The 24,475-nt window shown below is 49.5% G+C and overlaps 1 protein-coding gene across 1 annotated transcript in view; it reads left to right on the top strand.

The window, feature by feature from the left end:
* The window catches only part of CACNA1H (calcium voltage-gated channel subunit alpha1 H), a gene marked incomplete at both ends in the record, with an annotated part of 243,671 nt that overhangs the window by 101,926 nt on the left and 117,270 nt on the right, over nt 1–24,475 (top strand). Inside the window, 2 exons of the mRNA XM_084270957.1 lie at nt 19,898–20,009; nt 22,984–23,117. Coding sequence (XP_084127083.1) covers nt 19,898–20,009; nt 22,984–23,117 — 246 coding nt within the window. The remainder of the gene's footprint in view (nt 1–19,897; nt 20,010–22,983; nt 23,118–24,475) is intronic.

Raw genomic sequence — 24,475 nt, forward strand, 5'->3', positions numbered from 1 at the left:
TAAGTAAATACAATATTAATTTGAAGTTTTTGCATTCAGAGAGGTTGGAACACGAGGAGTGGATCCACCCACCCCACCAGCAGCAGACTGGTTGAAGTGTCCTGTATTTTTTCAGGGTTCTTCCCTGACTTTGTCCCTCAGCAGGCTGTGTGGCTCTGGAAGGAGCTGGGTGCTCAAGCTTGAAACGTGTACATTTTTACTGGGATGAAGTGTGGAGCGATGCCTGTGCTGGCACATGGGGCGGCTTCGCTGCCAAACTCTGATGTTCCAGGTGAAATGCAGTAGGGGTTGGTTTGGGATTTTTTTGCAATATCAAGCTGGGCTATTAAGGGCTTACACCTAAGTAGATATTCAGGTGTCTGCCCATTCCCAAAGTATCTGGGGCTTGTGCACAGGTCAGGATTTGGGAATGGCTTTGCTGGTCCATCCTAGGGCAGTCCCGGGATGTGGCTGTGTGGTTTCATTCCCCTCCCAACCGCCCCTCACCTGGCAGAGGTCCCACACCTCCACCATCAACACCATTTTCCTCTGGCCACCTTCCTCTCCATCCCACATTCCCAGGAGCCACATCCTCAGTAATGCTGTTCCTAACTCCCTGAGCCTGGCTTTCTGGGAGTGGAGCTGTGGCATTGCAGCCCATCCATGCTGACCATGACAGTGTGAGCCCTGTGCCACCCCATAATCTCCAGATTTCTTCCCCAGTCTGAGATGACAGGCCTGGCCTTCCAGCATCACACCAGCAGCACCAAGGAAACACCTATCCAGGTCCTTGGCTGGTCCCTCCTGCCAGCTGCAGCTATCAGTACCACTGCTAACGATCAGGGGCTTAATGAAGCATGAGGCAGCTCCAACCTGGCCTGCTTGGGGGGAGAAAATGCACAGCTGTTCCTTGTTGCAAGCCCAAGTTTCTTTGCCTATCCGTGCCCTGGGCTCTGCTTCTCCATCACTGGCTCTGCTTCTATGACACCAGGATCCCTGCAATGGATGGGGAGGGTCTCTGCACCCATCTGCTGCCTGGGAATGGGAGTGTCTTGCTGATGCTGGGGTTCTCCAGGCTCTGAGAGCTGTTGGGTCTGCTGAGCCAAGGTAGGAGAGCTTGGGGACCAGGGTGAAGGGAAGAGATAAGGTGGTTAAAGCATTTCATGGCCTCTCTTGGGGCAGCTCTCTGTGTGCCTTCTCTGAAGGTCCTGCTCTCTGCTCCTAGCCAGGCTTGTTTCTTGGGTGTCAGAACAATGCTGTTTTGTTTGGGTTGCAAACACTGCAGGGGGAATTTTTAAAAAGCTTTCTTCTATTGCTATGTGGGGAAAAAATAAAAAGCAGCCCAATAACTTTTCTATTAATATCAAGCTTTGGAAGTCTTTTGTTTAATTGGTTTGTTTATGAAATCTCTCATTTTGGTTCTAAGCTACTTGACAGTGTCCCTTTGAATATGCGTTAAAATAGATACCGGTTTCATTCCAGGCATTTTGGGGAGGGTAGGAAGCAATTCCGCTTGTCAGCCCTGAGCAGGAGATGGATGGGGCCATTCCCCAGTGGATTTTCATCCAGGGAGGGGGAGCAGAGCCTCTGCTTGGCTTCACTCCTCTCCCTTGGTACTTGATGGTCCTTAGTGGGGAGCATCTGACTGGGGTGATAGGTTTTAAATGAAAAGATAATGCAGAATAAGAGCCTTATTGGGGACCCAGATGATTCATGCACTGAGCACACTCCTTGTGTGCCACGCTGCCTGTGTCTGTCTGAAACAAATGCTGGGGATTGCAGTGCAGGGCTGGGCAAAGCTGGGAAGGAAAGCCCAGTACCAGCTGCCCTGCCCAGCCCAGTTGAGGCCAGCTGGACCCTGCCAATGGATGGAAGGATCAGGCCCTCAGTGGGGCATGCACTCACTGGGGGAAGCTCGAGCATCACTTTTTGCTCCTTGCTCTCAGCTGGGCTTTTGTGGAACTGCTTTCTGGATGCAGACCTCCATGGTGCCATCACAGCCCCAGTGCTCAGTACTTTTTCTCCACCTCTAGCTCTGGGATAGACTTGGCTCATCCAGCATCTACTGTCACCCGAGCAGCTGTCCTAGCTGGCCATGCCAGCATAGCTGTCTTGCAAGCTGGAAAAAGATAACTGAGATACTGCATCAATGCATCTCTCTTCCTTCAGGATGCAGCCAGAACCCCACCTTTACTCAGTCCTCTGGATTTCCCTCACCCCATCCTGCTCTGTTCCCTAGGGTCTGCTTCTCCTTCCTCCTCCCTTTGCTTGTCCCTGCTGACCCTGTTGCTTTGTTAGCAGTGTAGGTGTTAATCAGCATTACAGTAATAAAGAGTACGCTCAGCAGTGCTGCCAGTGTGGGGATACAAAGGGGTGCACAGTGCTTCTCCTTGTATTACTGAGCAGCACAGCCTGTCCTTAGCAAATGCAATACCAAGCTCTGCTCATCAGTAAAAAATCCCTGAAAATCCAATCCACAAAACTGAAAATCTTTTGCACCCACAAAGAAAACAAGCAACTGAGGCTGCAGAAGCATCTAGCTCTCCATCAGACTTTGGCTGGGCAGACGGGTGGTGGAGGTCTGGGTTAGAGACTGCATGTCTGAACCTTGTGTGGCCTGAAAATCTGCTGAGAGTTGTCTCGTGTTCCCTCGGTTCGAAGGGGATGGGCAGCACTAGTCCTTTCTTCTGTCAGATGCATCTTGAGATCTACTGTTTATTTATTTTGATAGTGTTCCAGTTGGCGGCAGAAGCAAGAGATAGCAGAGGCAAGCAGGAAGAAAAATTAAGGCTGTTATGGGCTTTTCCTGGGTTGCAAGAGCCTGGCTGTGCTGGCTTGGCTGGCTAGGACAGCTGTTAGGATCACAGCTGGTTGCAGATGGCTGCAGAAGTCACTTCCAGGGACCTTTGCCCCTTCTCATTGCAGCGTCCTCAGCTCAGAGCCACTGGGCATCCCCTTGCTGTGGCCCTGTGGTCCCCACTGTGGGTTTTCAGTGTCTGATTGGGCAGAACCAAGCGCTGGGAGGACTGGGCACGAGGAGGCTGGTTGAGGCTCCCAGAATGTGGCTTGTTGACCTCGGCACTCGAGCACGAGTCCATTTTTAGAATTTTCTAGTGTGGTCCAGTTGTCCATCATGGAGCAATAACTCCTGTTCCCACCAGGATTCTGGCCCAGCACCCAGTCTTGATGGTGAGCAAAGGTTCAGGTGCTGTGTGGCTTTTATTATGCTGGAGCCTGGCTTGTCTTTGGGGCAGACACAAAATCTGCGGAGGTGCCTGGGAATCAGCCTCTAACTTAGACATTCATCTGTGTGGCCAGACTCTTGCTGCAGGGGGAAAAAGGAGTTGGGATTTCCAACCCAACCACTGCAGCTGGGTGAAATGTGTTTCTGGCTCCCCAGTTTTTCCATCAGTGGGAGCAATAGCACAACCTGAGCCATAGTCATTGTGATATCATGAAAGGCAGCCACTTGTTTCTGCATCATCATGAAAGGTTTTAGGCACATTTCATGGGGAGCATCAAATCGTTTTGACGATTCTAGGGCCAGCCCTGGTGCTGGGCAGTGGGTTCCACACAGGGGGATCTGGGCACTGCTGTAAGGGTAATAACCAGGAGCTTCTGTGTTGGTTTGTCAGGGATGATGCAATGTAAACGTCACCAGAGACCAGAGTAACTAGCTTTCTTGTTATCCCATTCTTCCACCCTGGAAATGACCAGTGACCCTTGCCAAAACACTGGTAGTGAAATGTTTTTGGTGGAGCAGGCTCTAGAGCAGAGGAACAGGGGAATTGATAGGCTTTTCATGTGGACATAGTTACTAAATGCATGCATGGTGGATGGGCGCTGTGTAGCTGGAGGTACCGGGACTGGAGGATCCAGATCTGGAGGTAGATGCTCCACATCCCCTAACCTCAAGAAGTTTGTTGTAAAATCTTTGCACTCCTCAGTTTTGCTATACTGACACTTATCCATTCAAAACCTGCTGAAGCTCTGGGTTCAGCTCCAATGAGTTGTGCTGAAGTGCAGGGACCCGCAGTGGCTAAAGCAGCTGGGATTGTGCCACTGCTGCCTGCAGTGTGTGGCTTTGTGCCTGACTCCCCCCCTCACCCCAGTTTCGGTCCCTGTAGGGCAGCCCCCAGGCTCCTGGGGAGGAGAGTTGGGGCCATTTCCCCCACTTTTTGAGTTAGCTGCATCCGTGATTTGCTGTTACCTCAGAAGTGCTGCATCCGAAATGTGCCTCACTTCCTTTGGCATTAAGGGCTGCATTTGTCATCCCAGCACAGACTAGGGCTCAGATAAAAGGGAATAAAGCTGGAGACTTGTGCCAAGGAGGAAAAGCACATAGAGAGGATGAAAGAGCATTTTGGGTGAGATGCATGTAAATGTATTACTCATGCAAAGAAGCCATTAAAGATCATGAGGCTGTCGGGTACCACAACAGCGAGGCTGGTATGTCTCTGGATAGAAAAGCCACAAAGAACATCTTTGTGCAAGCAGGGGGAATGTATTTATATTTGTATTACAACCACAGGGAGAGTAGATGATGTGTCACAACACTCGGGTGATTTTAGCCATCCAGAAATACATGTTCTCCTGTGCCAACCCAAGGGAAGGGGTAAGGAACCATGCAGCCCTGGGAGTCACCAGAAAATGTTTGTCCCTGCATCCAGACCTGGAGCAGTGACAAACATGGCTTGTTTACCAGGAGCGAGCTCTCAGGTGGGATTTCCAGTTGGGTTTGCTCTAGGTTAAACACCTATCAGAGTCCTTCTCTCAGCAATGTTATGGTGCTCCTGGCCAGAGGTTTGTAGGGTGCTACTCAGAGGGAACTGCTCACGGGCACCTGAGCCATCTCAGGAAGCAGCTGTTTGGGTTTAGCTCCCATTCAGGGTGAATGTTCAGCTTTCAGCTGCCATGTTACTTCCATGGGTTCATTCAAGCTTAGTTAGGTGCCAGTGGAATGTATCTAGACCCCTCCATTTATCAGCTAAACCAGGACAGGAAAGCAGACAGAAAGCACCAAGACATCCAGCCAGGCACGAGTTTGTCAGAGGAAACCTAACCATGCAACCTAAGTTATATGAGGGCTTTGGGGAGGGTGAGAGGCTTCAGAGAGAAAGGTTAACACCAAAGTCCTTCAGACCACACTGTGATGCTGCCGTGACCAGCAGCATCCTGCACAGGGATGCTGTGTTGTGTCCCTGGCACCATAATGTACCCGACTGCTCAGGGATCCCGCACTGCTGCACGGTGTCCCCATCACCTGCCTAAGCCCGGAGCACTTCCCGTGACAGAGTGGGTCACTCTGTCATTAAGGTCCTTTGCCTCCTGAGATTATTGTAACTTGAGGAGTTATTACATTGCAAACGTGGGACAAGGAGTTAGTTATTTAAAGCAGTAAGTAGAAAATCACTAGCTGATAATACAGCTCGGTTTAAATTTGAGCTCATTTAAATGTCAGTCTAAACTGCCCCTTGAATCAAAGCTGCTTAAATTATTCTGAAAAATAATTGCCTCTATTCATCAGAAGAATGTGCCATGGATCCAAGTATAACATGACGTGTTTGATTGGGGATTTTATTTTGTTCCCCTCCCCCCCCTTTTTTTTCGATATTGCAGTCAGAAAAACCCCTCTCTGCTCTCCTGGTAATGCTCTTTTCACAGAGCAGGTCAATCCATCAATTTGCAGTACTGTGATAGGTAGGTTTTATCTGCCTGTGATGGATGTTGCTGCTTATGCAAATCTGTCATGAGACCCCGGCTGCAGAAGCGCTTGGCTCTTTGGGAATAGGGCTTCAGTTCCCTGCAGCTGAATTAAAATACACAGCTGTCCTGCCTGAGAAGAGTACACGTGGAGGTGGTCTTGGGGCAGACTCTGGGGGCTTTCAGTGCTCGAGTGCTGGCATGGTCATTCCTTAAACTCAGTGTTGCAGCAGGTACATCCCTTAGGTCCTGAGGATGAGCAGGCAGTGCGTGGCATGGCTGAAGGTACCAAAATCCCATCTGCTTATAGTGATTGCAGTTACTATTGTCCTTTATCTTTGCCACTTGTCACCTCGGTTAGCTCCATGCGTGTCCAGGTGTGTGGACAGTCCAGCTCCAGACCTGCTAGGAGCTCAGCAAGCCCCTGGGGTTCAGCTGTGGCTCCTCTCAAGCTGGGACAGTGATGTGCCTGGCAGAGCTGCTGCTGCCTTGAGGGGTTTGCATCTCCAAAGCAGGGAAGGCCCACACCAACCCCATGTGTGTGGCTTGGCAAACACCCAGCTGTGCTCTTTTACTCACTCAAAATTGGACTGACCCACTTTGGGTCAGTCCAATTTTGAGGTGTTTGGCAGAGCCTGAAAGCCTTCCCGAGGTCAGTTAGAGCTGTCCAGAGCCCACGCAGGGACTGATGGAGCTGCGGTAACTTTGCTCACTGAGCTCCAGCACAAGTTCAGATTTTTCACTGTGACTCCCAACGTCACCCATTAGGTTAAAAGGGCATTTCTTGTGTGGATCAGCCACGCTACTTAGACCTATTTGTCTTCTCCAGCACAGCACATGGCAGGAACAGATGTTACAGACAGTGAGTCAGAAGCATTTTGCTGTTTGGAAAGCACCGTCCAAGCCCTGAGCTGGCCGTGCTGCTGTCTGCCAGCTCCTCAAGCAGGTTACCCTTTCCTCAGCCCCGTGCACAACGTGGTGCCAGACAGCAGCTGCATTTCCTTTTCATTCAGTTGCAGCTGCGAAATGTTTCCTCCCCCTCTACTTTCCAAGTAACCCCAGGAAGGATTATTAGAAACTCCATGGCGTAAATCCATCCAGGATGAGTAAATGTGCCAGGAACTGGCCCTTCAAAGGGCTCCACGGGGCTGGCCGGGCAGATTTTGGGTGGCCGTGCCCCCAGCCTTTCCTCCTCAGAGAGCAGCTGCAAACCATCCATGGGGAGCACGGGGTGGCAGGTGTGGGCTGGTGTGGGTTTGTGCCCACGGAAAGTGCAAACAGAGAGAGCACACAGGCGGCCCCTGCCCACGGCGGCAGCGAGGAGCAAGAGCTGCACTGGGACCAAATCCAGAAGCTCTCAGAGCTCTGTGAAATTAGTTTCTTCCTCTAAACAAACTTCATGCCCCACGTGCATCCCGGATTTTTACCTTTGTATTAGCATTTTCCAATTACTCAACACTTTCCGGCTGGATGACATTTGGTATTGCTGTTTATTGACCCTGGGGACTGCGGCGTTGACATTATTGCTACCAAGTGACATTTACATGGACACCGATGTCATACAGATATCAATAACAGCAGCCAAGTTTGTGACACAGCATTAACTGTGTGAGGGAAGAAAGGCAGCTTCTGTTATTGATGCTGAAAACCACCCAGCTAGTCTTAACTTTTTGATTGACCAGATTTCTGGCAGACCCGTTGCCTGGCCGTGGGAGCTGGTTTAGATGAGCATCCAGGGCTTGGGGACCTGCAGGCTGATGATCCCAGCTGTAAGCACTTGCTGCCTCCGTTCCTATCGCATCCTCCTGCCCCAACGTTGACAGAATCAATTTTTGCTGTGAGTGAGCAGAGGACTGGGTTTATTCTGGTGTGCTGGAGCCGTTTGCTGCTCATTCCTGGTGTTTGCTTGGTGAGTCAGCCTGGTCCGCCCTGAGTCGTGGGCAGCAGGAGCTGCCCTCAGCTCCATCCCTGGCTGGGTCACAGCATCTCCCCACGCCTTCCCACACTTGTCCTCTGCTCATCTTATCCCATAGACTGTTTGCTTCCCCATTGTTATTGCCATTATTACTGTTGCTGTTATTATTATTGTTATTGGTCCCTCTGTGCAAAGAGCACGTTGGCTTTATGCAAAAGCCTGTGACGTTCAGCCCAAAGCAGCTCAGCAGCTGGTGGCTGGATCCCATCAGTGGATGAGGATGTAACTGTGCACCAAAAATGCTGGGTTGGCTGGTGTGGGGGCAGGTTTTGAGGCTGTTGCTGGTTAAAATCGCCCGTGGGGTGGGCAAGGGAGGGCAGGGCAGGAGTGTGTTGTGAAAGCACAATGTCCCTCCTCAGCTGTGTCCTAGCCCTTGTATAACTCATGCTTTGAGTTTCTGCCTTGTTTGCTGTTGGGAAAAATCAATATTTTTGATGGTGGCTGGTTGTCCTGCCCAACACGGACATCAGCTACACAGGGAACTGCTGCCCACGAGGCTGGAGGCAGGCAGAGACAGGGCTAATCCATGCTGCACCCCTGCCGAGTCGTTACCTTCTTGGGGCTGATACTGTCTGGCTGCAGATATTTAGAAATCCCAGATAAAGGCTGTGGGGCACATGGAATTTAAAAAGGCAACAACATTTTACCACGAGTGACCTAATTTTAAGATGAAACACTCAAGTGGAAGGAGATAAGTTCAGGCTGATGGAAACATCACCTCTCTGGGGTGTAGCTTGGCTCATTAAAACAGGGATCAATGTTGATAATAAATGAAATATTTAAGACTTTTGAAAACACCCCGGGCTACTCTGATGCTGTGACAAAATCAATCCTGGCTGCTGGGGGGAGGTCACACCTCTGCTGGGTGACACTGCATCTCGGCTGGGACCCCGATGGCGAAACCGGAAGGGCCTGGGGCCGGTTGATGGAGAGAGACATCACTGAAATGCAGCAGGTCAGGGGGGTTTCTTTAAAAAACACTTCACCCTTTTAGAAAACTTGACCCAATGCAGATGAATCATAGAAACAAGAAAAAAACCTCCATGGCTGCTCTCTAAGCCCTTGCAAGCACCAAGCCGGAATGTCACGATGGGAATGCTGTGATGGGATGCTAACAGTGTGAAGCATCCAAGGTAGGGAAGACAAACACAGTTTTTCTCTTTCCTGAGAACCAGGTTAAAAATACTTCCTGAAACTCTTGCAGTGTTGGGCATCTCAGCAAAGTGAGTATTGGGGAGCCCGTGTCAGGGAGACACAGTCCCTTTCCTGGTGGCAGGGTGACATCAGGGTCACTGGTCACTTGTGAGGTTTTTTTCTTGTCCCTTTATCATCTGAAGGCCAGTTTGTGCTATTCCTGGGGTTACTGGGTTGCGCTGGATCTTTAGTCACACGCAGCTCAGTTTGTAGCTCAAGTGAAGGTCAGAAGGGAAAATCTAAAAAGGAAGCTATTTCTCTTAAGCATCTTTTATCTTTTGGCCTTTTGTTTGCCCTTGGAAGCCTGGAGAAGTGTTTGGGCTTGGATGAGCTTAGAGTGAAGTGTCCGCCCCACACAAGGTGTCTGCCTGCACAGCTGCTTGGGGTCCCTGTTTGAAGGTGATCTGCAGTGGGTACCAGAGTCCTGTACCTGTTGTGGAGCATTACTTGGGGCGGTTGAGCCAATAATCCCTGGAGTGAGATCCGTGTCCCCACAAGTGGTGTTTTCATGGGAAAGAGTAGCTATTGTCCTGCTAATGCAAATGCAGCCTGAGGTCCTGCTGTCCCTGCAGGGATAATGCTGGTTTTTCTGGTGTGGGAGGTGGCCCAGGATGGGGTGCAATTTCTGCCTGACACCCCCTCGATTTGGGATGCTCAGACAGGGGCTGTATTTTCTCTCCTTTGGCTTGTACCGCACTGTGTGGGTGCAAATTGGGCTTGTGAGGAGCACTAGCCCTCACAAACCATCCCTCAAATCTCTTCCTCTGCTAATATTTCCCATCTGTAAAGGGATTTTTCTTACCCACCACAGAGCACTTCTGCAAAGTTTATTTGCTTGCTTTCTCTTGTAAAGCACTCTTTCCCTGGCTGGATGGATGAGGCAGAGAAAGACAAGGTCATCCTCTTCTTATTTGTAGGACTCTAGCTGAGTGGGGGTCCTGAGGGTTGTGCTTTTGGAGGAGCAACCTGGTGGAGCAGTTCAGCTGAGTGGAGGCTGGGAACAGGCTGCGTTTTGCTAGGGGCACGTGTGGTAGGGAAAAGACAGATGGGATGGAAAGGTGATGGCTTTCCAGGGGAAATGCAGCCCTGGAGCAGCCTCATCTTTGCACTGACTTTCCTCAGAAGGGGATGCTGTGATGTTTGTCCCCTGTATGGTCACCTTCTAGTGATGGCTCCTACTCCTCAGTGCAGGGGAAGGCTGCTTCCCCTCCTCAGCCCGTCTCATCCATCAGATACTGGTATAACTGGGAAAAGCCATGCTTAGTCCAGACCTGCTGACGTATGATGGTGACGTTTACTCTGAACCCACCTATGCGTTTCCCCTCCGGAAAAGCATCTTTGCATTTTCACCCACAGACAGAAAGCCAAATACACCCCAGGAGATATTTAGGGCTCAACCTCCCCCCCACCCCCATCTGGGGTCCCCCACCTGGGGTTCCCCTCCAGCAGCATGGTTTCGGGAAGCCAAGCTGCAGCCCCGAGTTGCCATGACACTGAGCCGCCCCCGAGGATGCGGCTGCAGCTCTCTGCCCTCCGTGACCCGTCTCCCTGAGAATTTGGCGTCTCGCCCACGCACCCGTCTCTCTCAAGCAATTACCTGCTCTGATTGCTCACCCTCGCATGTCACCGCTTAGATAGGTGCTTATATGTATTTTAATCAAGTGAGTCACCCAGGCGGAGGGGACTAGGCAAAACACTGTTTCTGTCCTTGTCTCCTTGCTGGGTAAATGATGGCTGGGAATTTAGTGAGCATGAAACGCTCTCATTTGGGTGGATTTAGTGGATTTGGTGGCTGAACAGGTTGTGGTGTGTTTAGAGCCCGTTTGTGGTTATTTTGGGTGAAATGGCAGGGTCTTGAGCTCTGGCCCCAGCCCTGAGATCTCCATGCAATGTCAGTCTGGAGTAGCACCTTTGAATTACTGAGGGTTTTTATCATGACATGTGGAAACGGCAGGAACAGAGGCTTTCCTGGCTCCAGAACAGTCATCACAGGCAGGAAAACCATGCTAATCCCGACTCCTCTGGCATGGGCTCACTGTGGGGATCTGACTGTGGAGCCTAAACCACACGTGATGGTGTTTCCCATCATATAACAAGAATGAAAATGCAGAGGGCAGGTTCCCAGCCAGCCCAGTGCAGCACGACTGTGCCGAAGTCCATTTATGTCGCTTTAATCGATACAACCTTGTTTCCTCTTGGGGCATCTTGGAGCAGTGACGGATGCCTTAACGACATACTAAATCCATTTGCTATCATCACTCTGGGCATTAGCAGGCACTAATTTAACACAGGCAAGGGAGGTGATGTTTCCAGGGTGATGCAGGCCAGCAGGCTGACGTGGGGAGGTTTTCCTCTGGGTTTGGGCGTAGCGATGGTTTGTGTTGCCTTGATTTCCCTGCTGAGCTTGTTTGGGAAGTACAAGATCCACCGGGACCGGCTGTGCTGGGGAGACACGTGGCAGGGACAACGAACGGTAGGGATCGGCTTTTAAGGATCCTGGTTTTATGCTCGGAAAGCCCCGAGAACAGGGGGATTAGTGTTGCATCAACTGAGCCGCATCAGGAGGCAGCGCGAGCATGTGCACCCCTCGAGGTGCTTTTGTGCCTGTTTCATCCCTTTAGTTTGAAGTTTAATCCCCAATAGCTGTGACTTGCTGCATTGCCTGTCTCCTAACAGCCTTACAAAGCTGTGACAACAGGCAGGGAAAATGAAGCTGTCTGACAAATGACACATGACAAGGACTTGGAGTTAACTGCCTTTAAATTCATTATGGCTCGGAAAGATTGGTTTGAGCAAGGTGAATGATTTAAGGTGCATAATGAGGTGGATTTAGCCTCCTTTTACTGCCGCTGAATCATCTGCGAACAAGCTTTGGTCGCTGCATTACAGCCCTTACCAAGGTTTGTCAGTCAGGTGATGTTATTTGAGGACCACTGGCTGTTACGGTGGTGGCTCAGTTGCACACCAGTGACTTTTCCCTGGCAGGACAAACACCAGCATCTTGGTGCTTTCCCAGCAAGTACCGTTGGTGCTGCTCGGAGTGCCAGAACTGAAGAGGAGCTGTTCAGAGCTCATGTGGGCAACCTGGGCACCACGCAGCAGGTCTCTGGTTTGCAGAGAGCTGTGTTTGTGCAAGGATCTCAGGAGCTGCAACCAAGGTTTGTGCATCACATGGGGACAAACATCATGACCACAAGGTCTTCCAGGTTTGGGATGCCCTGGCTGAAGCACGTATGGCACAAGTCCCGGGGCTGCAATCTGTCATGTTTCTGCCTAAAACGGTCTAGTGAGGCCAAAGGCAGGAGCTCTGCCCCAAAATCAGCTCCTGGATCTCTGGCTGTGCAAGGCTAAGGGAATTACTTGCATTTTGGGGGAGGATGGCACACCCTGCAGCAGACCAGCAGCACAGCCTGTTGCTCATTCGGGGCTGGTATCGGGTTTGAGTCCCAGTATGGTTATTTTATAGCAAATAGTGGGATGCAATTATTCCAGTAACTTGGGCTAATCCTTTCTTAAACAAGAATGCTCTGCGTCTACAAAAACCTGCCAACTTGGTGTCTTTCAGGCTGAAATATTGCTTCTGGTCTGCATGTTTGTGGTGCTGTTGGGGAGGTATATATTTCTGAAGTGCAGCTGCCTCATTTTGTTTTACAATTCATAAGCAAACGAACCCGAATGATCCAGTGCAGTATGGGCACTAAAAATAGCTTTAATCAATCAACTTTTTAAAAATAAGAATGTTCCTTAAAATTATGCCAGCACCAGCCAGCGCTGCCTCTTGGGAATTTTATTCTGACTCATTTTTCTTCCAGTTCTGTTCTTTCTTTTTCTTTCTCTTTCTTTTTTTTTTTTTTCTTCCCTGCTCCTGTTTACTAAAGAACATTGGCTTGGGACTGTTTATCTGTTCCTTAGCATACAGGATGAGGTGGATATTGCAGACTCTTAAAGACATTTTTGTCACTGGTGGTGTGAGACGATGGAAAGCATTATTACTGTAAATAGCCAGTATTTGGGCAGCACCCCTGCATACTGTTAAAAAAGACACTAGGTACTTTTCCACACTGGACCTGCTTCCCATCCATCCCCAAACCTTTCAGAGTGACCCATCCACCAGTCAGAGGACAAGGACACAGGGATGGTGGGATGAGGCAGTGACTGTGCCCACCCTCATGCTCCGGCCCCCTCCCCTTATCCCCATCACCCTTCCCTGCAAGTGCTTCAGTGCTCCATGGCTTTGCAGGAGCCCTGTTGCCATCTTACACAGAGGATGTTTTGTGATCCGACCAAACTGGTGGGTGTCCTTGTGCCTCAGGGTCTGCTGGACCGCTTGGGTGGAGGACTGAGCCCCCGCCTGCATCCCCAAGCTCTCCTTCTGTGGCTAGTTGCGCTCTTGCCGCAGCCGGGGGATGGATGCTCAGGTTTCCAAGCAGGTCTCGTTTCTGAAGGCAAAATAAAGCTGTGACTTTGCAGAGGAGGAATTACATGCCCAAGTCCTGCTGCTCTCCAAAGAGAGTAGGTACCCAACTCACCAAAAGCGCTCCGAAAACCCCGGTCTCTGATGTGTGTGTATGTGTGTGTATATTTAGTGCATTAGTCACATCTTAGACTATAAAAACTGAAACTTCAGTTGGCTGCTTCTTCTGTAAACATATGTTCTCCTTGTAACTATAACTTGGCTTTTATTGCTTTGTGTTATTCCTCAGCCTCGTGTGCAGTACGTACAGATATGATAACAGCAATAATCACAATGCTGCCAAATCCCAGCATTTAAAATAATGGGTTAAGTCTCCAAAATCCCCTGACTGGCTTAAAAATAATAAGATTATGTGAAAATAGTAAGCGCCATGATCTTGTCTTGCTACTTTTCAGTTGCTGAGCGTTCAGTTGCTGAACCTCTCCAATGTGGGGGTTGGTGCTGGGGAGGGGAACTTTCAAACGAAGCTGAGACTGATCCCTTGGAGGGACCTGGGAATTTGAAGCAGCTCGTCCTTCATCACTAGGCATGGGCTGGAAGTGAGGGAGTTTGTGGCACAGTGGTAATACGGTCCCGGCATTTATAACTGTGCTCATCACAGAAATATTTTTAGAATTAGTGATGGGTGGTAGAGATTGTTTCCCTGAAAATGGGGAGGCGCAGACTGGCTGAGCTGCCCAGGGAAGGACACCGGTTGCGTTATGGTACGTCTGAGCCTGACCTATACCTACGTCACTGGAGGTTTCTCTGCGTTAGGTTGAGCGGGGAAATGACTGATGAAGAATGAATGAGACACAAACCAGGGCTGCAGGCACAGTGCTCTGCTCTGTACCTATGTGGTTTTAAAAGAGAAATCAAAACTCCAGCTTCCTAACAAGACAGGCTGTTTATTTTTCTTTTGTTTTTATATTTAAGAGCTCCTTCCAATTTTTAAAGAAAATATTGTACTTTGACCTGCAGGCCAAGAAAACCCCTTAGAGCATTGCACAGATGTGTGAGGAGCTGAAAGTCTTCTAGAAACAGGAACTATCCATGTTGTTTTGCTGGCTAAAGTGTGTGAAGCCAAGATCCAAGTTGCATCACTGCAGTTAATTTTATTTTTCTTTTTGGGCCAGAAATCAGAGGTTTACTGTGGGAAGAAGCTGAGTTCGGGTTTGGTGTTTTCCTGCTCAGCAGTGTCATACTTTTCATCTGCCTGCAGCCATCCGTGTCGTGGTGCACAGACATCTCGGAGGAGATGGAGCTGTCAGGCCTGGCTGGGGCTGGTCTTACAGTTTAATTAGCTCCGTGCCTAAACCGGTTGAATTAAACAGATGTGAAGTCCAGCATGAGGTTTGTTCTGTTGCCATAAACTCAAGGGAATTAAGTATCTTCTAAAGTTAAACACGAGGGTCGGACAGCAGGGTGTTGAAGTTTCCCTCTGGGTTTTGTCCTTGAGACCCATGGGCAAGTCTGTGTGCCACTGCCGGCAGTGTGGGGCTGACACCGGGGTCTGTCCCCTTCCTCTGCTACTCACCCTGAGCCCAGCAATGCAGAAAGTCACCCCCATGGCTTGCAAAAGGGAGAGAGGAAAAGGGAAAGCTAAATCACAAGCCCAGATGCAAACTTGTCTGCAGGAAGACGTTCTGCATTAATAGAAGTTGGTGGTGCTATGAAACGCTGGACCACTGCAGGTGTCCTTGCTCCCTCTGCATCCGAAGATGCAGAGCAGCTCTGATGTCCTGCTCTGCTCTGAACCCACCAGGCAGCAGTTTTAAAGACAACTTTTTCTTCTGTGTTTAACTGGATTCCTTAATTAATCAGTGATGTCCTTAGGAGTCTTACTGTGCCACAGCCTTGTGGATGGAGGAACAGCTTTAAACCCCACTGCTGATGGCAGGGGCTGCTGGAGGCAGGAGGTGCCAGGAATCACAGAATTGTAGGGTGTGGAAGGGACCTCAAGATCATTGAGTCTAACCCCTCAGGGCAGGACAGACTTACAGCTCATATTTTGGGCTGCCTACTCTTCAGACACATCCCCTGGCACTGATACCAGTGGCTAGGTGACAGCCAACAACTGGCCACCCAACCTCAAGGCTCTGTGTTGTTTTTTGCTATTTGGTTTTACTGCTGGAAACACTGGAACTTTCCTTGAGCAACTGCTTCAACAAACCTTCAACTTCCCATCTCTCTTTAAATCCAGTCAAGGCCTTGCCAGCTAAACTGGCACAGCAGAGGTCAACAGGAAAAGCAGGTCTTGCCCATGCTGAAGCATCTTCTGGCAACCAGATCTCTTCATCCTCAAGCCACTGGTCCTTCCTTGGAGGTGATTTAATTAAAACCCTGTGAAAAACTGTCAGAGAGCATCAACAGCAGGTGGGGCCAGTGACTTCTGGGGGCAGAGCTTGGTTTCTGTGTTGCCACTTCTAAACTCTGGGCTAGATTTTAATGCAAGAGTCTGCGTCCATCCGGCAGCATGATGCTGTGCAGCTGGGAGCAGCCTCCCTGGGGCAGACAGGGCTCTGCTGCTCCCCAGCTCCTGCCCAAAGGGTGTCTGGGGAATTTGAGCTCAGCCCAGATACACTTGAGACGTCGTTTCCCTGGAATTTATGTCAGAAGAAGAAATATTAAGCAAATCTTTTGCAATTATCTTTGCCTCCAGCGGTTAGTCTAGCTCTCCCTTTTGCATCTTTTTCTTTTCAAACCTCCTAGCATAAAGTTGGCTGCTTTTAAACTGGGTGGTGCTTCGGTGGCCTCCAGAGCAGCAGTTTCCATGGTAACTCAGAAGTACCAGTTTTTGCACAGTCACGGTTTTAGCGGGTCGCAGCCACCACTGCTGCCAGAGGACCAGGAGTTTCCCAAGCCAGCTCCAGCAGTGTGAGAGCCAACACCACTCAGGATGTGAGCCCCATACAGCTGAAGCTGGTCTTCCCATCCCTTAATTTCCTTGACCTCCTGGTTGCCAAAACACAGGACAGGGTGTGCAGCAATACTCAGGGTCGCCCGTGAGGTGGGTCTGTGCCAGGGAACTTCTGCTTCCAGCCACATCTTTGCTGTTTGTGCTGGCACAAGCTCAGCATTGAGCTGCTCTGGGCATTTTTCACCTTTTCCTCTCTTCTCTTGGTGTTTTCTCATCATTATCAGAATGGGGCTTTTCTTTCTTGGTGAGCAGTTTGAACTGGCCCAGGCTCTGTGGGAAGGATGCTGTGAAAAGGTGCCCTCTGTAATCCCACCCTGCAAAGCAGCATCACCTCCCACTGCTCAGGGCAGGTTGGCTGCTTTGCAGGGTGGGAGGTCTGGGGGACTCTTAAAAAAAGCATCTGGCCAGGGGTTACGTCACAACTTTTGGGGCTTCTCCCGAGCCAGAGGCAAGAAGGGGGAAGTGAATGGAAATTCCCTTGAATTTCTGTGCACCAGAGGGAGGAAGGATTAGTCCCATTAGGGCAGAGCAATTCAGGGTAATCCCCCTTTTGAATTAGGGATTTCACTGTCATTAATCTGATGTGAAAATAAATAGGGCAGGAGCTTAATGCCTCTGAGGGAACTGCAAGCACAGGAGGGTAAGGTGAGCTGGAGGGGCTGAGCAGGGACAAGACCTTTCACCTCAGACCCCTCCAGCCACAGCCCCTGAGGAGCACTGGGGATGAGGGACGGTGGGAGTATCCCTGGGAAATGTCTGAGCCCTGAGCAGGGGCTTCCTCTCCCCATTCCAGTCCGTTCGCTGGACAAAGCCAAACCATTCCCACAGTGGGTTCTGTTCCACCTTTTCAGCCTTTCCTTCAAGGGCAACACAAGTTTTCTTTTGTCTTTTTGTGCAGCAGTATGGCCATTCTCCATCTCACAGCTGTGCCTGACCCTTGCTGCCTACACTGGCAGCCTCTAAACGTCCATCACTGCAAAGCTAAGGGGAAGAGCCTTCCTTTTTTCCATTAGAAAATTAAAACAACTCTTCTGGCATCCTGAAAGACACCAGGCTTTGGTGTTTGGAGGACAAGGGAGCAGTGGGTCTGCCTGTCTTTAAGGAATGAAGGCACTTGTTTCAATTCCAGTGACAATCATGCAGGTGATTATTTAGCCATAAAACCCACAATTAGATCATTTAGAAGAAAGAAAGAAAAAAAGCTGTGATGAGCAGAGTGCCTGAACAGAGGTCTGGGGTAGCTCAGCAGAACGGGGGCTTTACCCTGCAAACATCCTCAGCATCCGCTGAAGTAGAAAATCAGGAACAGATGCCAGATCCAGAGGCCAGGCAGGTTTTCTGCTCAGAAAAATTTCTTTATGAAAGGTTTGTCATTTCATATCATGATGAGAGTGATCTGAGCAGCAAACAGGCACCGACCCAGAAGCCAGTACAGCCTGGGGTGTGGGAGACCCCGGCGTGCATCAGGGTTTCCTGTACTCCTGAGGATTCCCCTCAGCAATGTGCTGTGCCTCTGCCTTTCTGGGCACAGATTCTTCCTTGTTTTATGCAAAAACATCAGTCTTAACTGCATTGCCATTAAAACCAGTCTGCAGCCACAGTTTGCTTTTGATAAATCAGTGTTTTCTAACAGAGGATCTAATTCTTGATGGGTTCTGCTAGAAACAGGGGCTCAGGCAGTGGTGAGCAGCATGAAGAGCAGTAATGCAACTGTCAATCCTTGGTGGATTCAAAAGCCTTATGGTCTTGTGGCAGGGAAAAGCCTAGGTTGTAGTGCTCCTCACTGCTGGATCAGCCAGGGATGGAGCCGGCACAAGCCCACGTTCAGTGTCCCAGGGCAGGATGGAGGAGCAAGGTTGGAGTAACCAGGTACAGGGCCAGTGCGGTCCCCTCCTCGGGGATAAGCAGAGGACCTAATTCATCAGTGTAATTACACCTTTTATTAACAGTTCCAAAGCCACATGCTTTCATTTTTTTTTTTTCTTACTTTAAAGAGAAAGAAATTATCTGCAAGTCTGGTGAGTGAAATGAATGCAATGCTGGGAATAGTGGAGGAGCCCTGTTTACAGGGAATTCCACACAAATCCCATCAAGGATACAAATACTCTAAGTAGGGTATGGCCACGGGTTGGGCTGTGTTTGGATCTGGTGCTGGTGGTTTTCTCTACAGAGCAGTGATTAGCACTGTGTTTCTAATTAGGCAAAAGGGAAGGGGATCCAAACAGCCCCTAAAGATGTAAAAATCAGAAAGGCCATTGAAGGGAGGGAGCAATTAAAGTGAACTGGTGTTGGTGTTTCAGTCATGCACGAGTCTGCTGGGGCTGTGGCCAGGGGCTTTGCCTGCTCCAGCTCCTGCATTGCAGACGGGGTGTTGTGGTTTCACCCAGCAGGCAGCTCAACCAACCACACAGCTGTATGCTCACTCTTCCCCCTATGTGGGACAGTGGAGACAATCAGGGGGGAAGAATGGGTGAAAGCTGCGAGTTGAGTGAAAGGCAGTTTAATATGACAGGAGAGGAGGACAGTAATAATAATAATATGATAATAGCATAATATACAAAACAAGTGATGCACAGCACAATAACTTGCCACCTGCAGACTAATTGCTGAGCTGCAGTCCAAACCCCTGGCCAGCTTCCCCAAAGCTGTATATGGAGCATGATGTCATACAGCCTTTTGTCATACAGTTTCTTTGGTCACTGGGGTCAGCTGTGTCTGGTCCCAACTCCTTGTGCACCTACAGCCTCCTCGGTGGTGGGGTGGGGTGAGGAGCTGAAAAGTCCTTGGCTGGGTGTAAACATTGCTTATGAACAACCAAGGCATCTCTGGGTTACCAACATTATTCACATCCTAAAGCCAAACCACAGCCTCCATACCTGCTTCTAGGAAGAAATTAACTCTTCATTTTAGATGAGTGTGTTTCCAAGTCTGTGTTTGGTCCCCAGCATAGACCCCTGGGAGTTCCTAGCTCTGAAATTTAAAATTAAAGCCCCTTCTGAATCAAGAGGTGTGCTGGGTTCAGGCTTTGAGGAGGCTGCAGGACCTGACACTGCTGATTTCTCTTTTTTCTTTTAATATAGAAAAATGAGAGCGTGTGTTCAAAAGTAGTTTGAAACTGTAGCCCTGCTCTTGCCTAATCTTATACTGTGATAAATCTTACACTGAACTGCTAAAATGCCAGATAAAATACTTCTAAAAGCAGCAGGGATAAATACAGTAGGTATTTTTGTTCAGGTTTCCAGAGCAGGGGAATTGCTGTTATCAGAAATAAGACGCTGCCTATGTGCTTCTTCCTCTGTGATCCTTTGCTCACGTACACTTGTGTGTTTGAAAGCATAAAAGTTTATTTATACCAGTTATTTTTCTAAGAACAATGTTCTCATTCATGGTTAATTTGTGAAACTCTTGGTTAGTTCTCCTGAATCTTTTTTTTTAAATTATTATTATTTTTAATAGTCATACCAGCAGCAGTAATCATAAGCTCTGGTCCTGTTTTGCTCTGATGCAAATCACCACTTACACTTTGAAAATATTAATGTTGGTGCAGCTGAGCACCAGTGGGTGCTGTTAAGAGATGGTGAAGGCTTTTTGATGTGTAAATAGCGCTTCGTTTTAGCTTCCCCCCTCCTCGTGGCCACCGAAGCCTGTGGTCTCCTTAACACCCTCCTCTCACCTGGTTCGAGCACGTCAGCATGCTGGTCATCCTCCTGAACTGCGTCACCCTGGGCATGTTCCAGCCCTGCGAAGACGTGGAGTGCCAGTCGGAGCGGTGCACCATCCTGGAGGTAAGGATCCCACGCTGCCTGGCTTGGCTGGGATGTGTGGTGGGGTGGCCATCCTAGGACCTGGGACCCCCATCTTGTCCCTTTTCCCCAGGATCCAGCTGTGAAAGCCCTTCCCATAGGGATGGTTTTTCCAATGCAAAGTCTGCCCTCTGAGCAGACCTGCTGCCGTGGCCCTAGGCAGGACCTGAAGGCTGACTGATTCGGACTTACCCCAGCAAGATCCTTTCTCTGCACAACCAGGAAGGGTAGGGGGTATAAAAACTGGGCATCCAGCTCCCCCAGGAGCATTAAACACAGGAGTACCAATGCCACAGGGATCCTCTTGTAGCCAGTTCCACCCCAACCAGCTCGCTGCCAGCATCTCTTGGATTGCTGCAGTCTGGTCTGCGCAGTACGGCACTGGTGACTCTGCCACTTCATTCCCCTCTTTGAGCACAAAAAAGCATGGGACAGGCCCTGCCTGCTGCCCTCCACAGCAGAGCCCACCAGCTGAAGTACAGTGTTGCCACGTGCCAGGATAACTGACCTCTGGGAAATGCATATGCATACAGAGCTCACAGACCCTTGTCAGCTACCCCAAGCTCCATGGGGCATCATGCTTGTTTCATCTCTTGCTGCGTCCTGGCAATCCCCTCGCTGCCATATGCCCGCAGGATTCATTTTGGAAGCACATCCCAGCAGCATCTGGTGTGTGGGCTGCACCTTGGCGCTGGGCTTCCTGCAGCATTTCACTTCTCAGGCTTGGAACCAACTTCCCTTGTTTCTAATGCATTACATCAACCTAGGCAGGGACTACCGACATGTGGTAGTGTAACAGGCTTGGTTTGTTCAAACCCCACACAGATTTGCAGCTTTACTTCCCTTTGAGAGTTTCAGCCATGTGGGAAGGCCAGTGGGATCCTCCCAGCAAACCTCTCCTGCCTCTTTCAGAGGCTGGTCCAGAACTGCATCCAAATGCCAGGAATAGCAGAGTTGATCATCAAAACCCTTTTTTGGCCTTAAAAGAGGATCTGTTAAATGCAGAGCCAAGTAAACCAGATAAATTGAGAAGCCACTAGGTTTGGTACAGAATGAGATTGATTTGGGAGGAACTGTTGCCACCTGAGGCATCCAGCATAGGGATCACCTCAGAGGGTCAGGCTCAGGGGTGGTTTGAAGTGATACCCACCAAATGTCACGCTGCAGGTGGCTGAGGGCTAAACTCCCCTCAGAGAGCCCATCAGGAAGTAGGTGATCTCTCCTGGAAGGTTACACTCCACATACCTGCTGCTTGTCTGCAGATACTCACCCATGTGGGACTTTTATTGTAGGATGCCACTCCCTGTCAAAGTGTCCAGGCAGACAAAAGGAATCCTGCCTGGTCGAGGAGGTGACATTATTGAATGCTCATTATTTGCTTCCTTTTTTTCCTAATTTAATCAGGCTGCAGCCACACAGCTTGCATGGCCAGTTCTCCTCAGAACAGACACTCATAGGTTTGTGAGGAGCCCAGGCGCTGCATTTGGTTTCTAATACCGACCTCAGATCAAACCGTGTATTTGCCAAACCCAGAGTATTATCCTGAAAGGTTTGCAGGCAGAAGAGGGCTGTAAGTAAAGGCATCATTATCCCTCACCCTGCCACAGCTTGCAGGAGGGAATGGAAGCCAGAACATGAGGTAGAAAACCTGAACTCCTTTATGGAGGTGTTTGGATGCCAGTTATTAAATGAGCTGAAATAATAGAGCAAAACTTCAGTGTAGTTTATCAAGGGCAAGGTTGGTCGGTGGGCCAACAGCCAGAGACAGTGGTGCTCGTGCCACGCAGAGGTACATGGATGCGCAGTGGGAACTTGGCTGCTGTATGGATGTTCTCTTCATCTTACCATGAATCCACTCAGGCCTCGAACTGTAAGTGCCAGAGACACAGTACCAAACAGTATGATCGTTGAGACAGAGAGGATTGCTCAGCAGCAGTTGTGTCTGTAGACCGAGAAGTTCCTGTGCTTTATCAAGTCTGTTATTCAAAACAACAAAGCCCCTGCACGTGATTTAAAAGCAATCTGTACCTCCTGATGTTCAAGTTTACAGGCAGCATGTAGAAGAATATTTACTACAGAGCCCATTTCGTGGTATCTTCAAATACATCCACATTTCATATGTGTATGTGTAGTCTCCAGGAAGGCTGGAGAAATCACAGCTGTCCAAGTCCCCACCACCCTGCAGAAGTCGCTCTTTAAGTAGAGGCTGAAGCATGTTCTGCAGGGCAGCATGGGATTAATGTGTGCACCTTTAATTTTTCTTCTCATTTTAACCATAATCTAAACTGCAAAGCTTTTACCTTCATCGAGAGGCTCCAGTGCTGAGGCACACAGGCTTGGCAGCAGGATGCCCTGAGCCTCTACACCATGAGGAACCGCTCCAGTCATCCCTCACGTGCAGCAAACTGCCCTTAGAGCTCCTGCTTCAGCCTCAGCTTGATGCACACATTGACTCCCAGCTATGTATGGGGATGTGGGTAGGAACCTGATCCCTTTGAGAGCCCATGAAGGCCTCGGAGATGAAGCACTATCCCCTGTGCTAGAAGGGACAGATCCTTTCTAGGAGGTTTGAGCTGTCCAGTCTGGAAACACAGCTTCCACTGCAAGCTGCTGTGACCTCAGAGACCAACCACAAGTTGCCATCGAATGTGTAGGCTTTAGATGCCAAGAAACATGCCCAGCCTGTACAAAGGCAATGCACGTGTGCCTTTGTCAGTAGATTACTAGAAGCTGCTAAGGCTTCCCAGGCAGTGGTCTGACCCAGGAGCTGTGCTCAGGGGTTGCCATCACCCCTCAGGAAGTTTCTGAGTTCGGCGGGTGGCACTTTGGTAGCAGCGCTTTGCCTTGCAGAGTCTGCCAGGGCACACGGCGCGGCAGTGCCCGCGTGTCTGCTTTCCCTTTCCCTGATAAGAGAGCACAGCAGAACTGACTGTAATAATCTTTTACTGGTCTCCAGGCATTTGACGACTTCATTTTCGCTTTCTTTGCGGTGGAGATGGTCATCAAGATGGTGGCTCTGGGGATCTTTGGGCAGAAGTGTTACCTTGGAGATACGTGGAATCGCCTGGACTTCTTCATCGTGATGGCGGGGTCAGTAACACAACCTCATAAATCTGCTCTTCGCAGTGAAAGCAGGAAAACCCCAGAGAGCCAAATCTGTAGGTTGTCCTGGCTGCTTCTCATAACACCTTGTGAAAGCTGCCAGGCTCAAGCCAAGGCAAAGTCTCATAAGTCTCATTTGGTTTCACCTCTGGCAATCGCACTGGATTCTGGGGTGGGGTGTGAATGTCAGGGGCAAAAGCCATCACGTTGTCAAGTAACAGTCTTTTTGCTGGTGTCATCTCTGTCCAATCAAGCACCCACTGATCCCATCCTCGTGATGGCCAGTACGTCCCAGTGCTCATAGTTAAGACTGTCTCCAGCACGTGTGAAATAAAGCACACAGCGGCATAGCTCCTGCTATGTGACACCATGAGACTGAGGCAGAGAAGCAAAAATTGGCCAAAAAAGGAGAATCTAGCCAAAAAATCTGGTTCAGAAGGTTGAAATCCCAGTGGAAGAAGCTGACCAGGAGTTGACCCAAAATACAAGTGCCTCCTGTAAACTTCTCTTGCTTTGCATTTTAATGCTGTCTCCCACAGCTGGTTAGTTGTGCAGGATGTGCTAATAAACAGATACAAGGGAGATCTCCATGCTTTTGACACTAGTTCCCTCATACCCATAGGGAAAACCTGGGTGGACTAAAAGCTTGGCAAGCCTCAAAGTTGTGTTTTCCTATAAATAAATTTTAGAAATAAGTATAATAAACAGACATTAGAAACCCCATGCACTCCTACCTGCTTAGCATACCCTAGCAAAGGGACAGAGTGCTTTAATTACAGAACACTGCCTTATTTCTAAATTCCTGGGTTTATAACGACCAGCCTGGGGTTAATTAGAACATTCCTATAACATGTTGGGGCATTTTTACCCTTGCATTAGTGATGTACAATCTTCACTGTGCTAATGGAATTTTGTTTTGCTCCACATCATTTGTCTGGAATACAATTAGGAATGGCCTTACTGGTTTGAATAAAACATGAGCTTTCCTGAGCAGAGCTTCCTTTGAACCCATGCGCTGCTACAGCCCAGGAAAGAGCAGCAGGGACAACAAAAGCAGTTAATTATGTTTTCTTTCCAAAGCTGCCGCAGCATTTAAGCCAGAAGTAGTAGGGGAAGAGTAAGGCTGTGGTTGCAGGGGACACTCGGGATCAGAAATCTACCGTCCATAACCAACGTGCCAACAGTGTTTCCCATGCTGAACCTATGGGATGAGCAAGCAGATGTTGCCCACATCATCAGACAGACCATCCCAGCGAAGCAGGAGAATAGAATAGCAGAGCGTGCACAGGCAGGAAGGCTGAGCCCTCTGCTCTCACCTCAGAGTCAGGTTTGGTACCAGGATCTTT

This window comes from Gallinula chloropus (genome assembly GCF_964237585.1).
Source record: "Gallinula chloropus genome assembly, chromosome: 15".
In the NCBI taxonomy this organism is placed as follows: domain Eukaryota; kingdom Metazoa; phylum Chordata; class Aves; order Gruiformes; family Rallidae; genus Gallinula; species Gallinula chloropus.